This window comes from Haliotis asinina, chromosome 3 (genome assembly GCF_037392515.1).
Source record: "Haliotis asinina isolate JCU_RB_2024 chromosome 3, JCU_Hal_asi_v2, whole genome shotgun sequence".
Classification (NCBI taxonomy): domain Eukaryota; kingdom Metazoa; phylum Mollusca; class Gastropoda; order Lepetellida; family Haliotidae; genus Haliotis; species Haliotis asinina.
This window is the reverse complement of record NC_090282.1, coordinates 5629099-5650418: the sequence shown is the minus strand read 5'-3', so window position 1 is coordinate 5650418 and position 21320 is coordinate 5629099. Positions and strand designations below refer to the sequence as shown.

Below are 21320 nucleotides of genomic sequence, written 5' to 3'. Positions count from 1 at the left end.
ATAACATCAACGAAGTTTTGATAACCATGCCATATTTCCATTATCATTAATCATTGTTTTACTGTACTATGAATTGTTGTGTGGTTGTTTTAAACTAATATTCATCATAATACTGTTTCATCCTTTGGGTCCTCATCGTTATATCTAAACGTAACAAAATGCCCTTTAAATGCTTTTCTTTTTCAAAGTTAGTTTATTGACAATGAGTGTTTTCTTCTAAGTCTCCTCCTCAAACTGTGTCAGTTGTCATGGTGATCCTGACAAACATCGCCGATATAATCACGCAGTTTGTCGATGTCTGATTTCTCGAAGTGTATGCATGGGTTTAAATGGACATTGTACATATGGTCTCTGTACATAGTAACTATTAATAAATCAGTTCTGTTTATCGTTATTTACGCGTAGGATTTCCAACGGCTATCTTAGATAGAGACTAGTCACAAACAAGGCGACATTCAGAAATAGGCGGTGTGCGGCAAAGCTGGTCACCGTGACCCGGTCATACCCTTCACCTCTGACCTGTCTGACCTAGATGTGAACCATACACGAACCCAGTAGCGGCCTTGACATTTATCGGAGATTGAACCATTTTCTCGTGAAGGCCAAGGGTCAAATTGTGTTTTAGTCGCAGCTTTCATCTACGGTAAGTCGTTAAATATTCCCGACAGCTTTTTAATAATCTGTAGCATACAGTAGATGCGTATTTTAATCGTTTTGACTCCAGTTGGTGTCGGCAGAGAAACGAGGTCAAACTTCTCTCCATTGCAGTCACACTGGTACAATGTGAACGAACATCGCTTTGGTGGTGATAGACACGAGGAAAGATTTCATCAACTCGTTCAACTCTCCCGACTGTAATAAATTATCCCCTGTATTTAAGATGTGTATGTGCAATGTGTTACAATATGGGTCATGTTATATAATATATATCCTCCTTTGCGTATAACAAGGTATGTGCAATACGCACCGATGACAGTCTCCATGTACCCCGCTTTGTGCTGCATAATGTGCTACTGTTATTAAAAATGATTATATCACTGCATTGCTAAAGTGATCACTAAATTAACATTTGAATAATTTACACCATAAGGTATACGAAGATAAGACATTAAAGAGGCAGGGCTTTTGGGGGTGTCTTTGAGATCGGCCCTGTGGTCACGATGCGCTTTATAACAAGGACAAACTGGTTTTCATGCTGATTTCAAACATTTGTTGTGAGTCCTACATTTAAAGAAAATAGATATGATCCAGAATTACTTTCATTCTACATGTGCAGATTTAATATTAGTGTGTGGCATTATTGGTATTTCTTGTCAAATATGACATTTTTTTCAATCCAGCAAATTGTAACATTTAATTTTATTAATATCTTGGATTCGATGGTAACCTTTTTAAGGTTTTCCTTGGTCTAGGGTAGTAATATTAATAATAATATTATTACATAATATGACAGAATGATAGTGAACATTTGTTGCTTGGGAAGCTTGGGACTGGAACACCTTAATAAATAGCCATCGAATAATAGCCAGTCTTTATTCAGTGCATTTCACGAGTTTTATGGGTACAGTTAGTTACTGTTCTTAGTAGGTACACTTATAGCTAATAGGTAAAATTGATTGATTTATTGATAAATGGTATCATGAGTCATTTGAATTGAACAAATATGTTAATTATAAATACATCCAATAACATACATTTTGATTGCAAGGCCACAATAAAATAGACATGTGCACAAGAATAACTTTTCTAAATTCAGTGAGTCCAATTATATGTAATTTAAATATACTGAATTAAAAATGTCAAAATGTTACTGTATTGTATTGCACATAGATATTGTATTTTTATGGATATCAACTTCTTTACTCCTTCATCAGGCGATGAAGGAGTAAGCATTAACTCCAAAAGGATGTGTTCCCATAGTCAAGAAGATGATATTCATAAATCTTCATGCTCATGTATTTCACTTCTGAATGCCCTTTGTTTTGATATCCTCTCTGATCTAACTATAATAGAAATATTCCCTGGTGTCTTAATTTTAAATGATTGTATTAGCGGTGTACACTGATAGTATTTTGTCAATAAAAAAGTCACACATAGATGAGGGATTTGGATGAGAACCTTGAGTCATAAGCTTTTCCTAAATGTTACGTGAAGATGTGATAAGCAGTCACAATTTGCATGCAGTGTTGCAGGTATGCAGTTGGCTGTGTTCATTGTCAGCTATTGACTCGTGATGAATAAAAAAACTATTGAGTAGTTGTTTATTGACACTTTTAGGTACAGAGATTTTATTCAAGCTGTACATTTTGCTTCATTCCAAAAGTCCCAAACCAGTGTGCACACTATTGATTACTAGTGTAAGAATGAAGACTGATGCATGACAAAAATGATATGTTTTTGGAGTTACCCAAAATGCAACAGTTTTGATTACATCGCAGTTCTGAATGAAATTCATTAAAAGCATATGGAACTCTGTAAGTCGTTTTGCAGTCCCTGAACCACATTATTCTCCCTACTGCCTAACCCTCCTACCATTTAGTCTGTCTCACAGTCCCTGAACCACATTATCTTCCCTACTGCCTAGCCCTCCCTACAATGTAGTCTGTCTCACAGTCCCTGAACCACATTATTTTCCCTACTGCCTAGCCCTACCTACAATGTAGTCTGTCTCACAGTCCCTGAACCACATTATCTTCCCTACTGCCTAGCCCTACCTACAATGTAGTCTGTCTCACAGTCCCTGAACCACATTATTTTCCCTACTGCCTAGCCCTACCTACAATGTAGTCTGTCTCACAGTCCCTGAACCACATTATCTTCCCTACTGCCTAGCCCTCCCTACAATGTAGTCTGTCTCACAGTCCCTGAACCACATTATTTTCCCTACTGCCTAGCCCTACCTACAATGTAGTCTGTCTCACAGTCCCTGAACCACATTATCTTCCCTACTGCCTAGCCCTCCCTACAATGTAGTCTGTCTCACAGTCCCTGAACCACATTATTTTCCCTACTGCCTAGCCCTACCTACAATGCAGCCTGTCTCACAGTCCCTGAACCACATTATTTTCCCTACTGCCTAGCCCTACCTACAATGTAGTCTGTCTCACAGTCCCTGAACCACATTATCTTCCCTACTGCCTAGCCCTACCTACAATGTAGTCTGTCTCACAGTCCCTGAACCACATTATCTTCCCTACTGCCTAGCCCTCCCTACAATGTAGTCTGTCTCACAGTCCCTGAACCACATTATTTTCCCTACTGCCTAGCCCTACCTACAATGTAGTCTGTCTCACAGTCCCTGAACCACATTATCTTCCCTACTGCCTAGCCCTACCTACAATGTAGTCTGTCTCAGTCCCTGAACCACATTATTTTCCCTACTGCCTAGCCCTCCCTACAATGTAGTCTGTCTCACAGTCCCTGAACCACATTATTTTCCCTACTGCCTAGCCCTACCTACAATGTAGTCTGTCTCAGTCCCTAAACCACATTATTTTCCCTACTGCCTAGCCCTCCCTACAATGTAGTCTGTCTCACAGTCCCTGAACCACATTATTTTCCCTACTGCCTAGCCCTACCTACAATGTAGTCTGTCTCAGTCCCTGAACCACATTATTTTCCCTACTGCCTAGCCCTCCCTACAATGTAGTCTGTCTCACAGTCCCTGAACCACATTATTTTCCCTACTGCCTAGCCCTACATATTCAGGGACTGAGCGTTAGTCCACTCTGTTTCCGATAATCATTTTATCTCCTATAACTATGCAAAACAAATTTGTGGTGTTAGCAGACATATGGAATAATGAGGCCAGAGTGTAGTGCTCTGAGTGGGAGATAGAATCATAGAATCACCAATCACGGCCTTTGTAGAAAATGCTCAACAATACACCAGTTGAATGTATATAAATTATAATGGCTGCTGTCTGTGTGATGTCAACTGTTATCATCACAAGCAGGATTTAATGACCTGTATAAACCAAGGGAGTGAACTTGGCCAGCTGATACTATTTGTCACCTCTTACCTCAGGTATAGATTACTGAGGACCAGTCATAACCCAGTTGTAACCAGGGTTACATGTACATGGGCATAGTTAATTTACATGGAGGCTTCAGTGTTGAGTCAGAGAGGTTTGGATGTAGCCAAAGATTAAAGCAGTTGTTGTTGGGTTGTTTAGAAAATCAAAATCCACGTAGATTGTTTGCTTCCCTTAATTGTGGAGCATTTGGTAGTGTGAATCACTTTTCATTTCACGTCACACAGAAGTTACTCAGACACCATTTTCCCTGTCATGCAAGAACAAAACTGGTAGTGGTCTACTTACAATCAAGGAGTCCCAATTTAGGGGTATCTTATTAGGGGGATGTTAGCACAGTGTCCTCCCATTTGCAAGACTCCCATTTGCGAGACACCCATTTGTGAGACAGTGGAGACGGTCGTTAATTAAGAAAACATACAAAGCTCCCCTGCTTTAAAGTGGATTAACCAGTTAGCACAGAGACTGTTCAGTTAAAACCCACTCCAGAAGCACTGAGAAATTTTTACATGAATTATTTATTATTCATTTTAGAATGAAAGGTTTAATTAGGTTGTAAATGTTGATAATTTACAATTTTAGGAAGAAAACACTGTAAGTGTTTCACAATAAAATATGTTTAAAGTAATTACAACCTACTCCGGAAGCACTTAAACGTATTTTACTTGTAATAAACTGATACATATATAAACCTCTGACTTCTGATAGCTGTCATCAGCAAAATGTTACCAGTACATGAGGCAGTATACAGGTTCTTTTCCAGGGTTACTTGTACTACAAGAACAAGCAGCGACAAACTTGTACCCACTGGAGATGTACTGTCAGGATATGCAGCGGGAAGTGCACTACAGTCGGAGATCATGTAAGAAATGTCTCCGAACATGACCATCCCCCCCCCACCCCATGACCACAGGCCTTCAAAGACTACGTAACCACAACATGGTGGATCATGATGCACGTTTCCCACTGCCTTTGTTGAACCACTTCGACACCTTCGGCCCGAGGACCAATAACAACTTGGAAGGGTTTCACAGTCGTCTGAATTCGTCTTTGAGCCATCGCCACCCTAACCTCTACAGATTTGTTCTGATTATCAAGAATATCAACAAGGCAGAGTGAGTTAAGCTCACACAACTTGAGCGTGGTGCAGCCCATCGACCACGAAAGCGAGTGTACAGGGAGGTTGATAACCGACTGAACCGCCTCAAGGATCACCTCACTGCTGGAACCAAAACGTCGCTGCGGAACCTGGATGCTTTGGGCAAACTTATTAAACTATGATTAACAGAGGTTTCCTTACGGTGACTTACTTTAGACATCATGCAAATAAAGATATATATGTTTTTTGTTTTCTTTTGTTCATATTTATTTATTTTTTATTTATTTATTTATCGGCTATCTTGTTTCAGATATCTCCTTAAGGTCTTTAGTTTGGTGGGCTCTACCAGTTTGAATTCAAGGGTCATTTAGTTAATGGTTGATTGCACACACCTGATAACGGGGTGTCTCACAAATAGGAGGTCTTGCAAATGGGAGTAGACTGTTAGCACAAGACTGAGAGTAGGTGGTGTCATTAACATAGAATGGGTGTTGAGCATTGGGTGTGAATGGTTGTTAACTGACAATGGGTCTTGTTAACTGACAATGGGTCTTGTTAACTGACAATGGGTCTTGTTAACTGAGAATGGGTGTTCAATGTGAATGGGTGTGTTGTAAAACACAATGAAAAACAGCCTGCGGAATTGGCGTTTCAAAATGATTCACAAATTTTTCCCCGGCAATGGATGTTGTTAACTGAGAATAGATCTTAACTGGATGGATGTTGTTAACAGAGAATGAATGTTAACTGTGGATTGATGATGGTAGCTGTGAATGGATGTTGTTAACTGAGAATGGATGTTAACTGGATGAATGTTGTAAACTGTGGATGGATGTTGTTAACCGAGAATAGAAGTTGTTAATTGTGAGTGGATGTTGTTAACTGAGAATGGATGTTGTTTATTGTGAATGGATGTTGTTAACTGAGAATGGATGGTGTTAATTGTGAAAGGATGTAGTTATCTGAGATTTTATGGTGTCGTCAGCTGAAAATGAATGTTTTTAGTGTTCCCCCTAGGGTTCAGAAAGGGCAGGGTAAATTCATCGAAAAAGGGCACTTCATAACCTCAAAGGGCATGCTGGTGTGGATTATTTAAAAAAACAACAAAATGTATAAAAAGTCAAATTCGTTTTTACTCTTCTCAGTTTGCATTTTAAGATTAGAATTTGAAAAAAAGCATTTCAAATCTGGAAAATACACACTCGTCACAGTTAATGACTGCAACTGAGGTGAAAAAGGGCCGGGCGCAAAATAAAAAGAGCAGGGCGCAAAAGTCAAAGGGCAGGGCGCTGCGACCTCCTAAATGTGCCCAGGGGGAACACTAGTTTTTAACTGTGAACGGATGCTTTAAACTGTATCTGTGTTGTTGTTAGCTGTGAATCTGTGTTGTTGTGTTCTAATGGATGTTGTTAAGTGAGAATTGAATATGTAGAAATTATATAGAGGGTGAATCTTGTCGGTAAGTTACAAGAAATTGAAATTTGGATGCTGTCCAATTAACGTGCATAGGTATTGCCGTATCTCATGTTTTACATGTGTCACTGAATGCCAGGTAGACAATGTGTGACTCTGTGTTCCCAATGTCAACTATACAAGGTCTTGCAGCTGTTTGTCACACATGGTGGACCAGATCAGTTGTAGCCATGGGCATCTCAAGTCAGCAAGGACTTGACTCAGTAATGCCATGTCTGCCATGTCCAAAATAACAAACATCAAACTCATGTGCAAATATCACATGTACCCTCATGCTTTAACTTCAGGGACAAGCTATAATGTATTATACTTAGATCTGTATAGTGCTGATATCCATTTCAACTGTTCAAAGGGTATTGCAGTATGTATACGGTTAGAGCAAACTGTTTTTCGATAATAATATGAGCGCATTTTTTTTGTTTCTCTTTTATTGCCACATATCATTTTTGTATTGAAACAGTTAAACTATTTTTTTTCTGAGACATGATCATTTATGATCATGAACAAAAAACGTAAATTTACAAATGGAAGACTTTTAGAAACACACTCTTTCATTGGCTGAACATATTGCAACAGCCAGTCAGGATTATTATTGCATATGGGTTAGAACCGGTTCATTTAAAAGTCTTTTGCGCAATTGCTGAGAGGATAATGTACATTATAGACTGGTGATGTGGTCAATACCAGCTTTTATGGACCAGGAAAAAGCAGTAGTGATGGATGGGTCAATAACAACACTCAGCACTATTGCCTTTCGTGGGTCCATAGAAATAGGTTTGACCAAATCCACGAGTATATGATTGTTTTATTATCTAATTACCAAGAAAGAAAAGCTTCTAAGAATCAAAACATGTCATTTAAGTCAAGAACAGTAAGTTTATTTTCACTACAATAACGTTATGTCAACAATAAGAATGAAGCTTAACAGGAATGCTGTCAAGCAAAGCAATCTCACTTGTTAATCATATGGAAGTCCTCATCCGGGTCTCTCAAAATCGAAACCAATCAGGTAAAATAGGCTTACATAATAACAATATTTATTGCATAATATCAGCTTGGGCCACCCTTTATTTTTGGGATGCAGCATTTTCAAATATGTTGTGTCCACAGGACGCAATCGATATATTTGTCAGTGGCAATTCATTTTTTGATGCTGAAATGCCACAGAAACACAGAAAGGGTTTATCCCTGGAAATGTTATATAACTGAAAATAGTGTCATGAAATTAACTAGGCTGGAAAATCAATACAAATTTCTATGAACCGTCATCAAGAATGACTATGAACCATCATCAAGAAGTGCCAGAAAGTAAAAGTGTTTTCAAGGGAAGGGATGGGGAAGAGTCAGAGAGAGCTATCATCCAGGTCTCTCAAAATCTGTATTTAGTACCTCATGTCAATATGAGTTTTTGTCAGACCTGGTTTGAGTCAGTATGCTTTTCTGTGGATGGTCACATTACCGCCATTAGACCAATCAGGTAGCTGGATAAATAAGCTTACATAATAACAATATTTATTGCATAATATCAACTGGGCCACCCTTGTATTTTTTGGATGCAGCATTTTGAAATATGTTGTGTCCACAGGACGCAATCGATATATTTATCGGCGGCAATTCTTTTTTTTGATACAGAAATGCCACAGAAACACAGCCAAGTTTTATCCCTGGAAATGTTATATATCTGAAAATAGGGACATGAAATTAACTAGGCTTGCAAATCAATGCAAATTTCTGCATTAATTAGAACATCAGTACCCAGTAGAGTTGTGTTATAGAATTCGGTATGATTATTTAGACAGAATATTATATGCTGCAGTGTTAGGAGCAATAATGTCATTGATGATGTATTCAACGAGCAGTAAGAGTGATCAAGCTTGGCCGAGGTGATGTCTCCAGGTTGAAAATATTGATAACAGAAATGGCTGGTCTTGACCTTTTTGTGAGAGGATAGAGGTATGCAATTATCTGAAAGATAAGTCATTCAAACCTTCCAGGATGGTCCACACTGTTCTGGAGATGTTCATACTGTCTCCTATATAAACATATATCTAACACGAAAAGGTATGAATGCCATAAAGTAATCAGTAACAATGGCAGAAATTATAAGGATTGATCATACAAAATCAGTGATGATCCCATGAGTTTGCCCAAAAGTGTAAGCTTATTCTATACAACATTGATGTCTTAAAGTTAAACTGTTTGGTAACCATGGTCAGGCAAGAAAACAATGCACCAAAAACTGGAATGGTGAATTATAACCTTCACTGGTTAAACAGAAATGATGCATGATGGCGCTGTGGGTCATGGTTTGTTCCCATCAAGTGATAGTAATAATGATGGCCATGATCATTTGTATTTGGAATGTGCCTGGCATAGATGTCAGTGTGAGAGAAGAAACATGAATATACTTCAGCAATAAAGTTTTGATTTCTGCAAAGAAAACGTAGGCATGATGTCAAAATAAAAACAACAAAACTACAAATATTCTTTTTAAAACCCACTCTTCCCATCGAGAAGTAAATAATGAATGTTTTTAGTACGTGTCAAAAATGATAGATTCATTCATGAATATGAAAATCCATTAAGATAACAAAAGTGATAGACTTCCGTTGCTCTAAAGGTATATAGTGTTCATGAACAGAAAGATTTGTGTGGTAGATTTCAGACGTAATGTTTGAAAAGAGTTGTTAAAATGTTCCACATTAACATGATCTGTAGACTTCTGTGTTAAAGTGCTGACATTGTGATGTGAGATAAGAAGACTGTCTGTGCTAGACATATTTGAGGAAATATGCTAAAAGAGGGATTCAGAACATGTTCTAACTGATGTTTGTTTGCTTTCCTTTGCCAGGTGGTGATGTGGAGTGACAAGAACAACTTCAGTCTTGACTCCTGTAGAAGATGGTGATGTGATGTGTCCTCTTTTATTGTTAACATGAATAATTCATGGACAAAGATGGGTGAAGAGTACATGTAATCACCAACAGGTGAGAAGAATTCATGAAATAGAAGTGTGCCCTCAACTCATTACCATGACATGAAGAAACCTCATATGAAAATAGGTCCCAAACCCTTGAAGCAGTACTTTTGAAACAACAGACAGCTCAAGGAGTGACCCACACATAAGTGACAACAAACTTCGGTAACTAAATACTGATCAAAGATGGGTGAGAACATAAATACCAAGATGGAAAAACTTGAAGCAGGAACGGCATTGGGCATTGAGAGGTTTCATCAGAACTTCTTGTCTTCTGGACAAGCTTCGTATATCCTTTCAGAAGGGCACTGCAGTTCTGATCCCAGTGCAAGTGAGAACATTGAAAGTAATGAGGACATTACGGAGGATTCACAAGACAAAGACTGGAAAGTATCTTACCTGGACTATCAGGTTGACTCAGATGATGAAGACATGGAAACTGCCTCTGACAGAGACCTTGACCCAGACTATGACAAGAGTCCAGAACCAGAATGGGATGATGGGGACAGTGAGGACAGTGACTACGAACCGTCATCAAGAAGTACCAGAAAGAAAAAGTGTTTTCGAGGGAAGGGAAGGGGAAGAGTCAGAGAGAGCTATCAAAGCAAGATTGACAAACTCAAACTCAGTCTCACTCAAGATGTTATGAGTATTGCATCAAATGTTAAGGGAGGAAAAGACATAATCAAACTTCATTCCTTGTTGACGAAAGACACATTGGAACAAGATAAGATGTTAATCAGACAGACATCAGATGTAAGTGATAAGATAAAGAAAGAAAGGGATGAAACTCTGAGGAAAACAGTAAATAAAGTTTTAAGTGGTAGAAACTTATTGCCCTCTCTGTGTGGCTCTGACATTTCCCTGTCCACAGTCAAGTCAGTTGCCAACATATTGCTTATAGACAAAGCCTTTGAAGGGTCTGTTCAGTCGTCTGTGGTCAGTGGATCTCATCCTAGTGCAAGTCTACTCCTCCAGTCATTGATTAGAACTGTTCAGGATAATGACCCCAGAACACATGATTTTTCTATACAATCATCAAATAGTAACACCAGCCATGGGCCATCAGTAAGCACTGATGGTGGCAAGCAGAATGTTGAGGGACTGTCGGGGAGATCATTCCTTCTTCTGCAGCATCTTGCTCTCCAGGAACATCAGAAGAAACATCGACTTGACTCTTTTGTACCTTTTACTCGTTTTCTTGCACCAAGTGCCTACAGCTCCTCAAATGGAGGTAGTGTCTTGAAGTCCATGCTCACTGAAAACCTGGACACTAAAGCTGGAGTTACATCTCACAGAAGTGACACAACATTGTTGAGGAAAATGTTGGAGGCAAGTCATGTTCCTCCTGATGAAATGTCATTGGATGACTCTGAGCTATCAAAAGTCACTGATGAAACAACAGTATCAGAAACAAAAGAACTCTCCTTAGAAACGTTTGATGGATACACTGTGTATGTTGATCAAGCATCTTCAGAAGAAGATGTTGATGTGAATGAAGATGCTGATGGTGATGTTGATGATGACAAAAGAGAAAGTGAGTTCCAGCAGATCCCTGACATTCCTGCATTGATGCCAGTCAAGATAAAGACTGAACCTTTGTCTCCAAGACATATGTCTGGAGCTGCTGAGAGTCCTCCACAGATCAAAACAATTCCATTAATGCAGATTAAGCCAGAACCTCTGTCACCTACATCAGGAACTGAGGGTGATAGCTTGGCTTCACAAGAAATGTCATCCAGAGAAAGTGAAGAATCTACTTCAGCCTTTGATCAAAACGTAATAATTAAGAAGGAACCTGACCTGCTTTTAACTGAGGGAAGCAGAGAGAAAAGTGAAGACATCCAGTCAGAGTCACATACCGGTTCACATACACTTGGTAACAGACTTAAAAGATCACCAGAGCTCAGCACGTTAGAAAGCATGCAGCTGAAGTCTGAACCAGTCTCTCCAACGTTACAAACAAAACCACCAGATCTTTGGACGAACAGCTGTAATGCCACAGCCAATGTATTAAAGAATGTTTCCAAATTACAGTCTTCAGATATTCCTGACTTAAATTTGCGTTCTTTGTTGGTGAATGATGACAACACATTAAAGTCAATGTTAGCACAAAGAGCCAAGTACAGCCATAGTCAGTCCAAGAGCAATGTAGTTTTTCAAAATGTTCAGAAATATACAGAGGAAAGACCACGTTATGAGCAAACTGTAAGCCAAAAGATGCCAGCTTTGAAGAAGGTTACCTCAGATGGTGATAGCAATTGCCAAAGAGATGGCAGTGGATCAAAATTTGGAATCTCAGCATCAACATTTCTGCAGTCTTTAAGCAGACTCTCCTCCACTTCTTCTGGCAATAAGGACACAATTCTTCGAGGACTGATGGAGGATGAGTCCTCCACATATTTGGACAGTCCCAGTCATTCATATAACACAAGACATAAACGAAAACATCAGGACATAAGCCCGCTTGTTGAAGATCAGGACACTCCTTCAGTTAGACAGGGCGCCTCCGCCTCAAAGTATCATATGAGGGATTCAGCAGAATTTAAGCAGAGTGAATCACTGTCTCAGGCCCTTAACCATAGCAGAACTAATGTTGATGGACTACAAGAGTTAGATGCAAGTGAAAATCTTAGTCAGAATGTGAACTCTTGTAGCCAGCAGCTGCTCAACATCATCAAGAGTGTAGGGGCATCAAAAGTTACAGGGGAACCCAAGGAGAAGGATGTTACAATTTTAAAGTCAATGCTTAATAATGCCAATGACAAAGAGAAATTTGAGGCAACTGGAAAATATCCAATGATGTCTAGACTCATGGATACAACTACTAGTTCAATTGGAGTAAGATCCACAAATTTCCTGAATCGGAGTAACATTTCACCTCCAATTCAAAGGAGCTGTTCACGGGTCCCAGTCGCCAAGCAGGTCAGTAAATTCAGAACGATTATGCCCAAACCATCAACCATGGGAACTCCATCCCAAACACAGATTGCTTCCCTTAGGATAGGGCTTAGGAAGAGGCCAGTTAGATCTGCTGAGAAGTCTTGCTCCTATGATACTGGTATGTCCACCCTGCCAGCAGAATGTCCCTATCAGTGCAGACTTTGTGGCAGTGCATTCAGATCTACACCTCTCTTGGAAGAACATATGCATGTTCATTTTGGGTCCATGCCTTTTGGATGCAATTTATGTCCACAGTCGTTCATGACTGCCAAAGAGCTGGAGGACCATATGAAGGTTCATACGAGCAAGCTGTCTCCTGCAGTAGTATACAAGTGCACTGTGTGTGGAGACGTGTTTGATACAGAAAGGGAACATAACGAGCATCGCATTAACCATGAGACCTGTCAACAGGTTCAGTCAACAGACCACAACAAAGTCAGAAATTCACAGCATGCTCATGATCAGAATCTCAAGTTAAAGAATGTTCATGCGAAAAACAGTCATACCTGTAAACAATGTGGCGAGGTTTTTCAGGATATTCACAAGTATGTCTTACATGTTGATGAACACAGTGGATGGTACAAGTGTGAGAAATGTGACACAATGTTTGCATCAAAGATTATATTCCAGGAGCATATTCTCAACTGTTCAGGACAAAACTACATTTGTAGTGAGTGTGGAAAGACTTTTATGAGCAAGATGGATTTGAATTATCACATCCTGTTTGAACACAAGCAACAAAGTGTGACATGTGGAATATGTGCGGCAGTATTCTGCTATGAGTCTCACCTGAAGGAGCATGAGGTGAATCAGCATGCCAGTGAACTCAACATGCAGCTGCAGGGGTACGCCACTACACAGCCAAACACTGTGGATGATCTCTCTGTGGACGATCTCTCTGTGGAAAATGGTAGCAAGGTATCAGACATGATTTCTCTGTCTGTTCAGCGTTCCTCAGGGTCGATGGCAATCTCAGACTTTGCAGTTCAGTGTATGTCAGATGCAACTCCGTCAGAAGTGGTAACCATATCTGATAGTGAATAGTGGCACTTGTCTTGCAGAAAACCTGGTTGAGTTCCCCAAATGGTTGACATTATGCCTGGAATACCACATTCCATTCATTCTATTGGTTTAAATGCAAGTCATTCACAACATTGGATATATTGGATATTCCCTTTACTTTCTGTGATGCCCTTAATGCTGTTTATTTAAATCAAGACAATGCACTCAGGAATTATGACCACATTAAGTTTGGATCATCATTAGAGGGATGATGTCGTTATTAGCCAATATCGACCAACAGTGTGTGGAGATGAGGGATGCCTCCACTTATTTTAAGGGCTAGAGCTAAACTGAGGCTAAGGCAGATGCTATCATATTAATGCATGTTAAGGACACAATGGAAAATGTAATGTTATTGCAGTAGCCAATGTAAGAGACACCCGTTATTATACTGGGAGTGGTTCCTGTCTGATTGACTGATGATGTATGTATAACCATGTTAACAATCATCAGTATTAGTTTATTCATGATTTTAATTCCATCTGAAGGTGTTTTCCCGGTGTTATTGATATTTATGATGGTAATGTGTTATGTAAGAAATTTCTCTAATCTCAACTTCCACATCAACTCTATGTATGGCTGTAGTGTATAGGTTCTATAGGGTTTCTGCAGCTAATATTCTTGGGCAACACTTGATCCTTTTAAGCAGGACAGTACGTTGTTGCACTTGCATGTAACATATTTGGCAAGGGGTGTGTTTAGATCTTCATGTTATAATTTATAGTGGGACCTGCATGTTATAACAGTACATAGTAGGACATGTATGTTATAGCATTTGCGTGTGTTGTGGGATCTGCATGTTGTAGCAGGACATCGCGGGAATTTATGTTATTTTGTTACAGCATCTCAGTGTGTGGCAGGATCTGCATGTTATGACAACACATAGCAGGACCTGTATATTATAGCATCTCGGTGTGTGGCAGGATCTGCATGTTATGACAACACATAGCGGGACCAGTATGTTATATCATCTCTGTGTGTGGCAGGATCTGCATGTTATAACAACACATAGCGGGACCTGTATGTTATAGCATCTCAGTGTGTGGCAGGATCTGCATGTTATAACAACACATAGCGGGACCTGTATGTTATAGCATCTCGGTGTGTGGCAGGATCTGCATGTTATAACAACACATAGCGGGACCTGTATGTTATAGCATCTCGGTGTGTGGCAGGATCTGCATGTTATGACAACACATAGCAGGACCTGTATATTATAGCATCTCGGTGTGTGGCAGGATCTGCATGTTATGACAACACATAGCGGGACCAGTATGTTATATCATCTCTGTGTGTGGCAGGATCTGCATGTTATAACAACACATAGCGGGACCTGTATGTTATAGCATCTCAGTGTGTGGCAGGATCTGCATGTTATAACAACACATAGCGGGACCTGTATGTTATAGCATCTCGGTGTGTGGCAGGATCTGCATGTTATAACAACACATAGCGGGACCTGTATGTTATAGCATCTCGGTGTGTGGCAGGATCTGCATGTTATAACGTCACATAGCGGGACCTGTATGATATATCATCTCTGTGTGTGGCAGGATCGGCATTTTATAGCAGCACATATGGACCTGTACATTATAACATCTCTGTGTGACAGGTCCTGTATGTTATGACATCTCTGTGTGTGAACGGACCTGTATGTTATACCATGTGACCTGGGTGAACAGAATGCCTGGGATACCATGTGAACTGCCTCTACTGAGGATGCTTAGAGTGCCGTGTGACATGGATGTGCGAGTGCCCTGGATACCATGTGGTCAGGGTTCCTTGAGTACCCAGTATACCATAAGGTCTAGGAGTACCATATGACCTGGGTGTACTGAGTGCTTAGGATATCATGTGACCTGGGTGTACTGAGTGCTTGGGATGTCATGTGACCTGGGTGTACTGAGTGCTTAGGATATCATGTGTACTTGGGAGTACCATATGACCTGGGTGTACTGTGTGTTTAGCATATCATGTGACCTGGGTGTACTGAGTGCTTAGGATATCATGTGTACTTGGGAGTACCATATGACCTGGGTGTACTGAGTGCTTAGGATATCATGTGTACTTGGGAGTACCATATGACCTGGGTGTACTGTGTGCTTAGCATATCATGTGACCTGGGTGTACTGAGTGCTTGGGATATCATGTGACATGGGTGTACTGAGTGCTTGAGATATCATGTGATATACAGTATGGTTCAAAATTATTGAGAATAGCTAAAGCATTTCATATAATTAAACGAGAACAAATCAGATAAAATTGAATGTATTGTGAAAGTGAACTGACCTTTTCATGTTGTGTAGGTAACAATTTAATATTTTATCAAGTCTCCTTGAGCTTCACGGCACAGTCTAAGACGGGTAGGCATACTTCCTATCAGAGAGGTTAGTGTTTCGTGAGTTATGCTGTCCCAGTATCGGACCACTACTCTCTTCATGTCTTCAATTTTTGTCAACCCCTTTTGATTCACACATTCCTTCATCATCCCCCAAATGTTCTCAATGGGATTTAAGTCAGGACTATATGCAGGAAATGGTAATGCAGTCACATTTTTCTCCTGAAATTACTTCTTGGCATGTTTTGTGGTGTGTTTAGGAACATTATCTTGCTGCAAAATCCAGTCATTTCCATAAAACATGTGCACTTGGAAGGAGAAAATTATCTAATATGTTAGTGTAGCATTGACTTGTCAGATTTCCCTCAAACACACACAGCGGGGTCATTCCTAATAAGGATATCCCTCCCCATACATGAAACTTTGGGCTGTATTTAGGTCGTCGATACAACGGTGCTGACGCAGACTTTGTCCATATTTTCACATTATTGGGATATACCCATATTGAGCTTTCATCAGTAAAAATCACATTTTCCCAGTCAAAGTTTTCATGTGCCAAACACCACTCAACACGCCTGTCTTTATGTTCTTGTTTCATGAGAGGAGAAGGAATTCCAGTCTTTTTCTCCCATCCAAGATCAATCAAATTTCTTCTAACTGTAGATTTTGATACAACTGTTGATCCCCTTTCTATCATTTCATACCTGATGTTGGAGATGCTTGCCCTTTGCTTTTTAGACGCTAAAATTCCCAGCCGGACGCGATCTGAGAAGTCCAATTTTCTGGATCTCCCTGCTCCTTTCTGGTGCCCAAAATCCTTTCCCTCTTTAAAATTCTTCCTAATCCTATACACAGTAGAAAGAGGAGTTCCTGTTCTCTCTGCCAATGTATTTACATCATCAATTCCTTGATTACACAACTCAAAAATCAACCTTCTTTTATCTTCAGCAGACATTGTTGACAGTGCTGAGGAAAATGACGTCTGCTACAAATTCAGGGGAGGTAACTCTAATTGTACTATACTCAGTAGGCCAAGATGAGTTACCTCCCTTATACCATTACTTAGTTTTAAGTATCAGTGAATCAGCTGAGGTGTTAGGATAGCTCAAAGTAAGAAGAAAAATTCTCAATAATTATGAACCAGACTATATGTGTACTGCAAGTAGCATGTGACCTGGGTGTACTGAGTGCTTAGGATATGTGACCTGGGTGTACTGAGTGCTTAGGGTACCATATGACCTGGGATGTCATGTGACCTGCGTGTAGTGATCTTGAGTCCTGGGAGTACCATGTGACCTGTGTGTACTGAGTGCCTAGTGATACTATCTTGCTCTCACCATGACCAGGGGGTTTCCTGCACTGGTCTGTGGTTTGTTGTGTGGTTCATCCTGTCCTGATTGTGTAGCTCTCATGTACATGTGATGTGAGCCATGATTTCACCCAGTGTGTTCAAGGCTGGAAAGATTATTATGTTTAGCTTATAACTCACCCCAGCAGCATTCCATTACTGAGTATCTGTCGGCTGTGTAGCTGGCCATGTTGTTTTTTTCATTATTTCCATGTCGATGAACAATGATGATTTCATATACCTGTAAGGCTGCAATGAGATGATATTCGGTTCTTTTGTTTTGATTCACTAAAGATGATGTCCTGCTTATTTCCTTCAACTTTGTATGAAAAACAGAGGCAATGATCAAATTTGAAAAAAAAATAATATATTTTGTATTACAATTTTACAAGGAGTACCCTTGCAGAACTGTGTCTAAATACTGCAGAAGTGTGACTATAGCACACCATGATCCCCTTCATATACAGATGTTCATACAGTTCGGCCCTTACTCTTGTATTGTTCCTATCCCATTTAACACATGCACTAGTGAAAGTCAGTTCGTAAGTAAAGCATGCAGCAACATGTTGAAACTGATACTTTTACCATGAAATATTAGATATTGATTATAGCATGGGTTATTATTATATTTACGGTTCACGTAATAACAAAGTTCATTAAAATTTATCTAAGATAAAATGGTAAATAGACTTTTCCTTTTAGCAGAATGTCGTGTTTTTTGAGAATTAATTTGGATGACAAGGTGTTACGAAGAGAAACATGCCAGTAGTAAGTGTTAGGAAACAGTAATGACTCAAGACTTCAAGAGAGCCAACAGATTTAAGAAAACATATTTTTCAACTCGAACTTTACAGAGATTCTGAAACTTGATACTGGAGACCTGAGTGTACACACCAATATACAAGTACCATATTTCATCTGTTAGACCCATCCTCCACTGGACATTGATACTGAATCAACAGCTTGCAGTATGTTAATTGACGCAAACACATCTAACAGAGAAAATACAGTACTAAGGGTTACTATTCATGTGTTTGAATAGTTTTGTTGATAAGAAAAGATTAAATTTATTTGACTGTTGGTTGACATTTAAACCTGTAAAAATAAAAAGGGATATGAATACGGCTTGTTTCTTTTTCTTGCTTTTCTGGATTTTTTTTTTAGTTAGTTTGTTGTTACCCGATTAACTCAGCAGTTTTATATCTATATAACATGAAAGAGTTCTTTTGTAATTTGCTAAACCTACAGCACTAACAATCAAGGTGCAGCACATTATTACTCTGGGTAACTCAAACTGGTGCTACAAGGTTGATAGTCACATGATACCAGATACCCTACCAACCTACCAGATACCCTTTTTCTGCTGGGTGAACAGAGGCAATTTTGAACTAACTTGCTTGCCTAAGGTAGACCACATGCATCATATGTGCTTCATTGTGGGACAGGACGGAAGTCCTAGAAATTCATGAGTAAGCTGTCACATTATTTTTACACTCTTGCATCTGTGTGAAAGGAAAGAGAATGCAGGAAACATCCCAGCAGTGTCCAGATGTCATGGTCTTGATGGATGCAAGAGGCCCTAAGACAGCCCTGGAGGAAAGTTTGAGATCATCATATAGCATAGACACTCATATTAAGGCCAGTTGGTTGAAAGATTAGTGGCATCTCTCTTCTAAGTAAACTTAGTATTATTCATTACACTGTTATACTGACAACTTTTGATCAACATGGGGCAGTGGGGTAGCCTAGTGGTTAAAGTGTTCGCTTGTCATGCCAAAGACCCGGGTTCAATTTCCCACAATGGTACAATGTGTGAATGTCTGGTGTCCCTGGTTCATGATGTGGTATTGCTGGAATGTTGCTAAAAGCGGAGTAAAATTAAACTTTTTCACTTACTTTGATCAACAGAGGTAAAAGGAATAACATACCATCAGCCTACATATATACTATACATCACTACAACCTACATATATACTATAAATCACTACAGCCTACGTATATACTATACGTCACTACAGCCTACATATATACTACACGTCACTACAGCCTACGTATATACTATACATCACTACAGCCTACGTATATACTATACATCACTACAGCCTGCGTATATACCATAAATCACTACATACCAACATACATACCATACTTTATTAAATACCAACAGTGAGTAAGATTAGTTTTACACCACACTCAGCAATACTCCAAATATATGGCGGCGGTCTGTAAATAATCAAGCCTGGACCAGGCAGTCCAGTGATCAACAGTGATCTGCGCAATTGGGAACTGACGTGTCAAACAAGTCAGCGAGTCTGACCACACAATACCCCTGTTAGTGGCCTCTTTGGACAAGCAGAGCATACTTCACAACATACTATCAGCTCCTAGCTGTCCACTACCTGTTGTTGCTGATGTTGATCTGTTGTCTACACAGCATACTATCAGTTCCTAGCTGTCCACTACCTGTTGTTGCTCATGTTGATCTGTTGTCTACACAACATACTATCAGCTCCTAGCTGTTCACTACCTGTTGTTGCTAATGTTGATCTGTTGTCTACACAGCATACTATCAGCTCCTAGCTGTCCACTACCTATTGTTGCTAATGTTGATCTGTTGTCTACACAACATACTATCAGCTCCTAGCTGTCTACTACCTGTTGTTGCTGATGTTGATCTGTTGTCTACACAACATACTATCAGCTCCTAGCTGTCCACTACCTGTTGTTGCTGATGTTGATCTGTTGTCTACACAACATACTATCAGTTCCTAGCTGTCCACTACCTGTTGTTGCTGATGTTGATCTGTTGTCTACACAACATACTATCAGTTCCTAGCTGTCCACTACCTGTTGTTGCTAATGTTGATCTGTTGTCTACACAACATACTATCAGTTCCTAGCTGTCCACTACCTGTTGTTGCTGATGTTGATCTGTTGTCTACACAACATACTATCAGCTCCTAGCTGTCCACTACCTGTTGTTGCTGATGTTGATCTGTTGTCTACACAGCATACTATCAGCTCCTAGCTGTCCACTACCTATTGTTGCTAATGTTGATCTGTTGTCTACACAACATACTATCAGCTCCTAGCTGTCGACTACCTGTTGTTGCTGATGTTGATCTGTTGTCTACACAACATACTATCAGTTCCTAGCTGTCCACTACCTGTTGTTACTGATGTTGATCTGTTGTCTACACAGCATACTATCAGCTCCTAGCTGTCCACTACCTATTGTTGCTAATGTTGATCTGTTGTCTACACAACATACTATCAGTTCCTAGCTGTCCACTACCTATTGTTGCTAATGTTGATCTGTTGTCTACACAACATACTATCAGTTCCTAGCTGTCCACTACCTGTTGTTGCTGATGTTGATCTGTTGTCTACACAGCATACTATCAGCTCCTAGCTGTCCACTACCTATTGTTGCTAATGTTGATCTGTTGTCTACACAACATACTATCAGTTCCTAGCTGTCCACTACCTGTTGTTGCTAATGTTGATCTGTTGTCTACACAACATACTATCAGTTCCTAGCTGTTCACTACCTGTTGTTGCTAATGTTGATCTGTTGTCTACACAGCTTACTATCAGTTCCTAGCTGTCCACTACCTGTTGTTGCTAATGTTGATCTGTTGTCTACACAACATACTATCAGCTACTAGCTGTCTACTACCTGTTGTTGCTAATGCTGATCTGTTGTCTACACAGCTTACTATCAGTTCCTAGCTGTCCACTACCTGTTGTTGCTAATGCTGATCTGTTGTCTACACAACATACTATCAGTTCCTAGCTGTCCACTACCTGTTGTTGCTAATGTTGATCTGTTGTCTACACAACATACTATCAGTTCCTAGCTGTCCACTACCTGTTGTTGCTAATGTTGATCTGTTGTCTACACAACATACTATCAGTTCCTAGCTGTCCACTACCTGTTGTTGCTAATGTTGATCTGTTGTCTACACAACATACTATCAGCTCCTAGCTGTCCACTACCTGTTGTTGCTAGTGCTGATCTGTTGTCTACACAGCTTACTATCAGTT

General features: G+C 39.8%; 1 protein-coding gene across 1 annotated transcript; it reads left to right on the top strand.

The window, feature by feature from the left end:
• Positions 1–574: 574 nt before the first annotated feature.
• LOC137277353 (uncharacterized) lies at positions 575–16070 on the top strand. Its single transcript, XM_067809046.1, has 2 exons — positions 575–643; positions 9457–16070. Exon 2 carries the CDS (start codon positions 9769–9771, stop codon positions 13567–13569), a length of 3801 nt encoding a protein of 1266 aa, XP_067665147.1. The 5' UTR covers positions 575–643; positions 9457–9768; the 3' UTR covers positions 13570–16070.
• Positions 16071–21320: the final 5250 nt, after the last annotated feature.

Excerpts from the sequence above, each read along its gene's own strand:
- LOC137277353 (XM_067809046.1), top strand. The coding sequence starts at position 9,769 with ATGGGTGAGAACATAAATACCAAGATGGAAAAACTTGAAGCAGGAACG.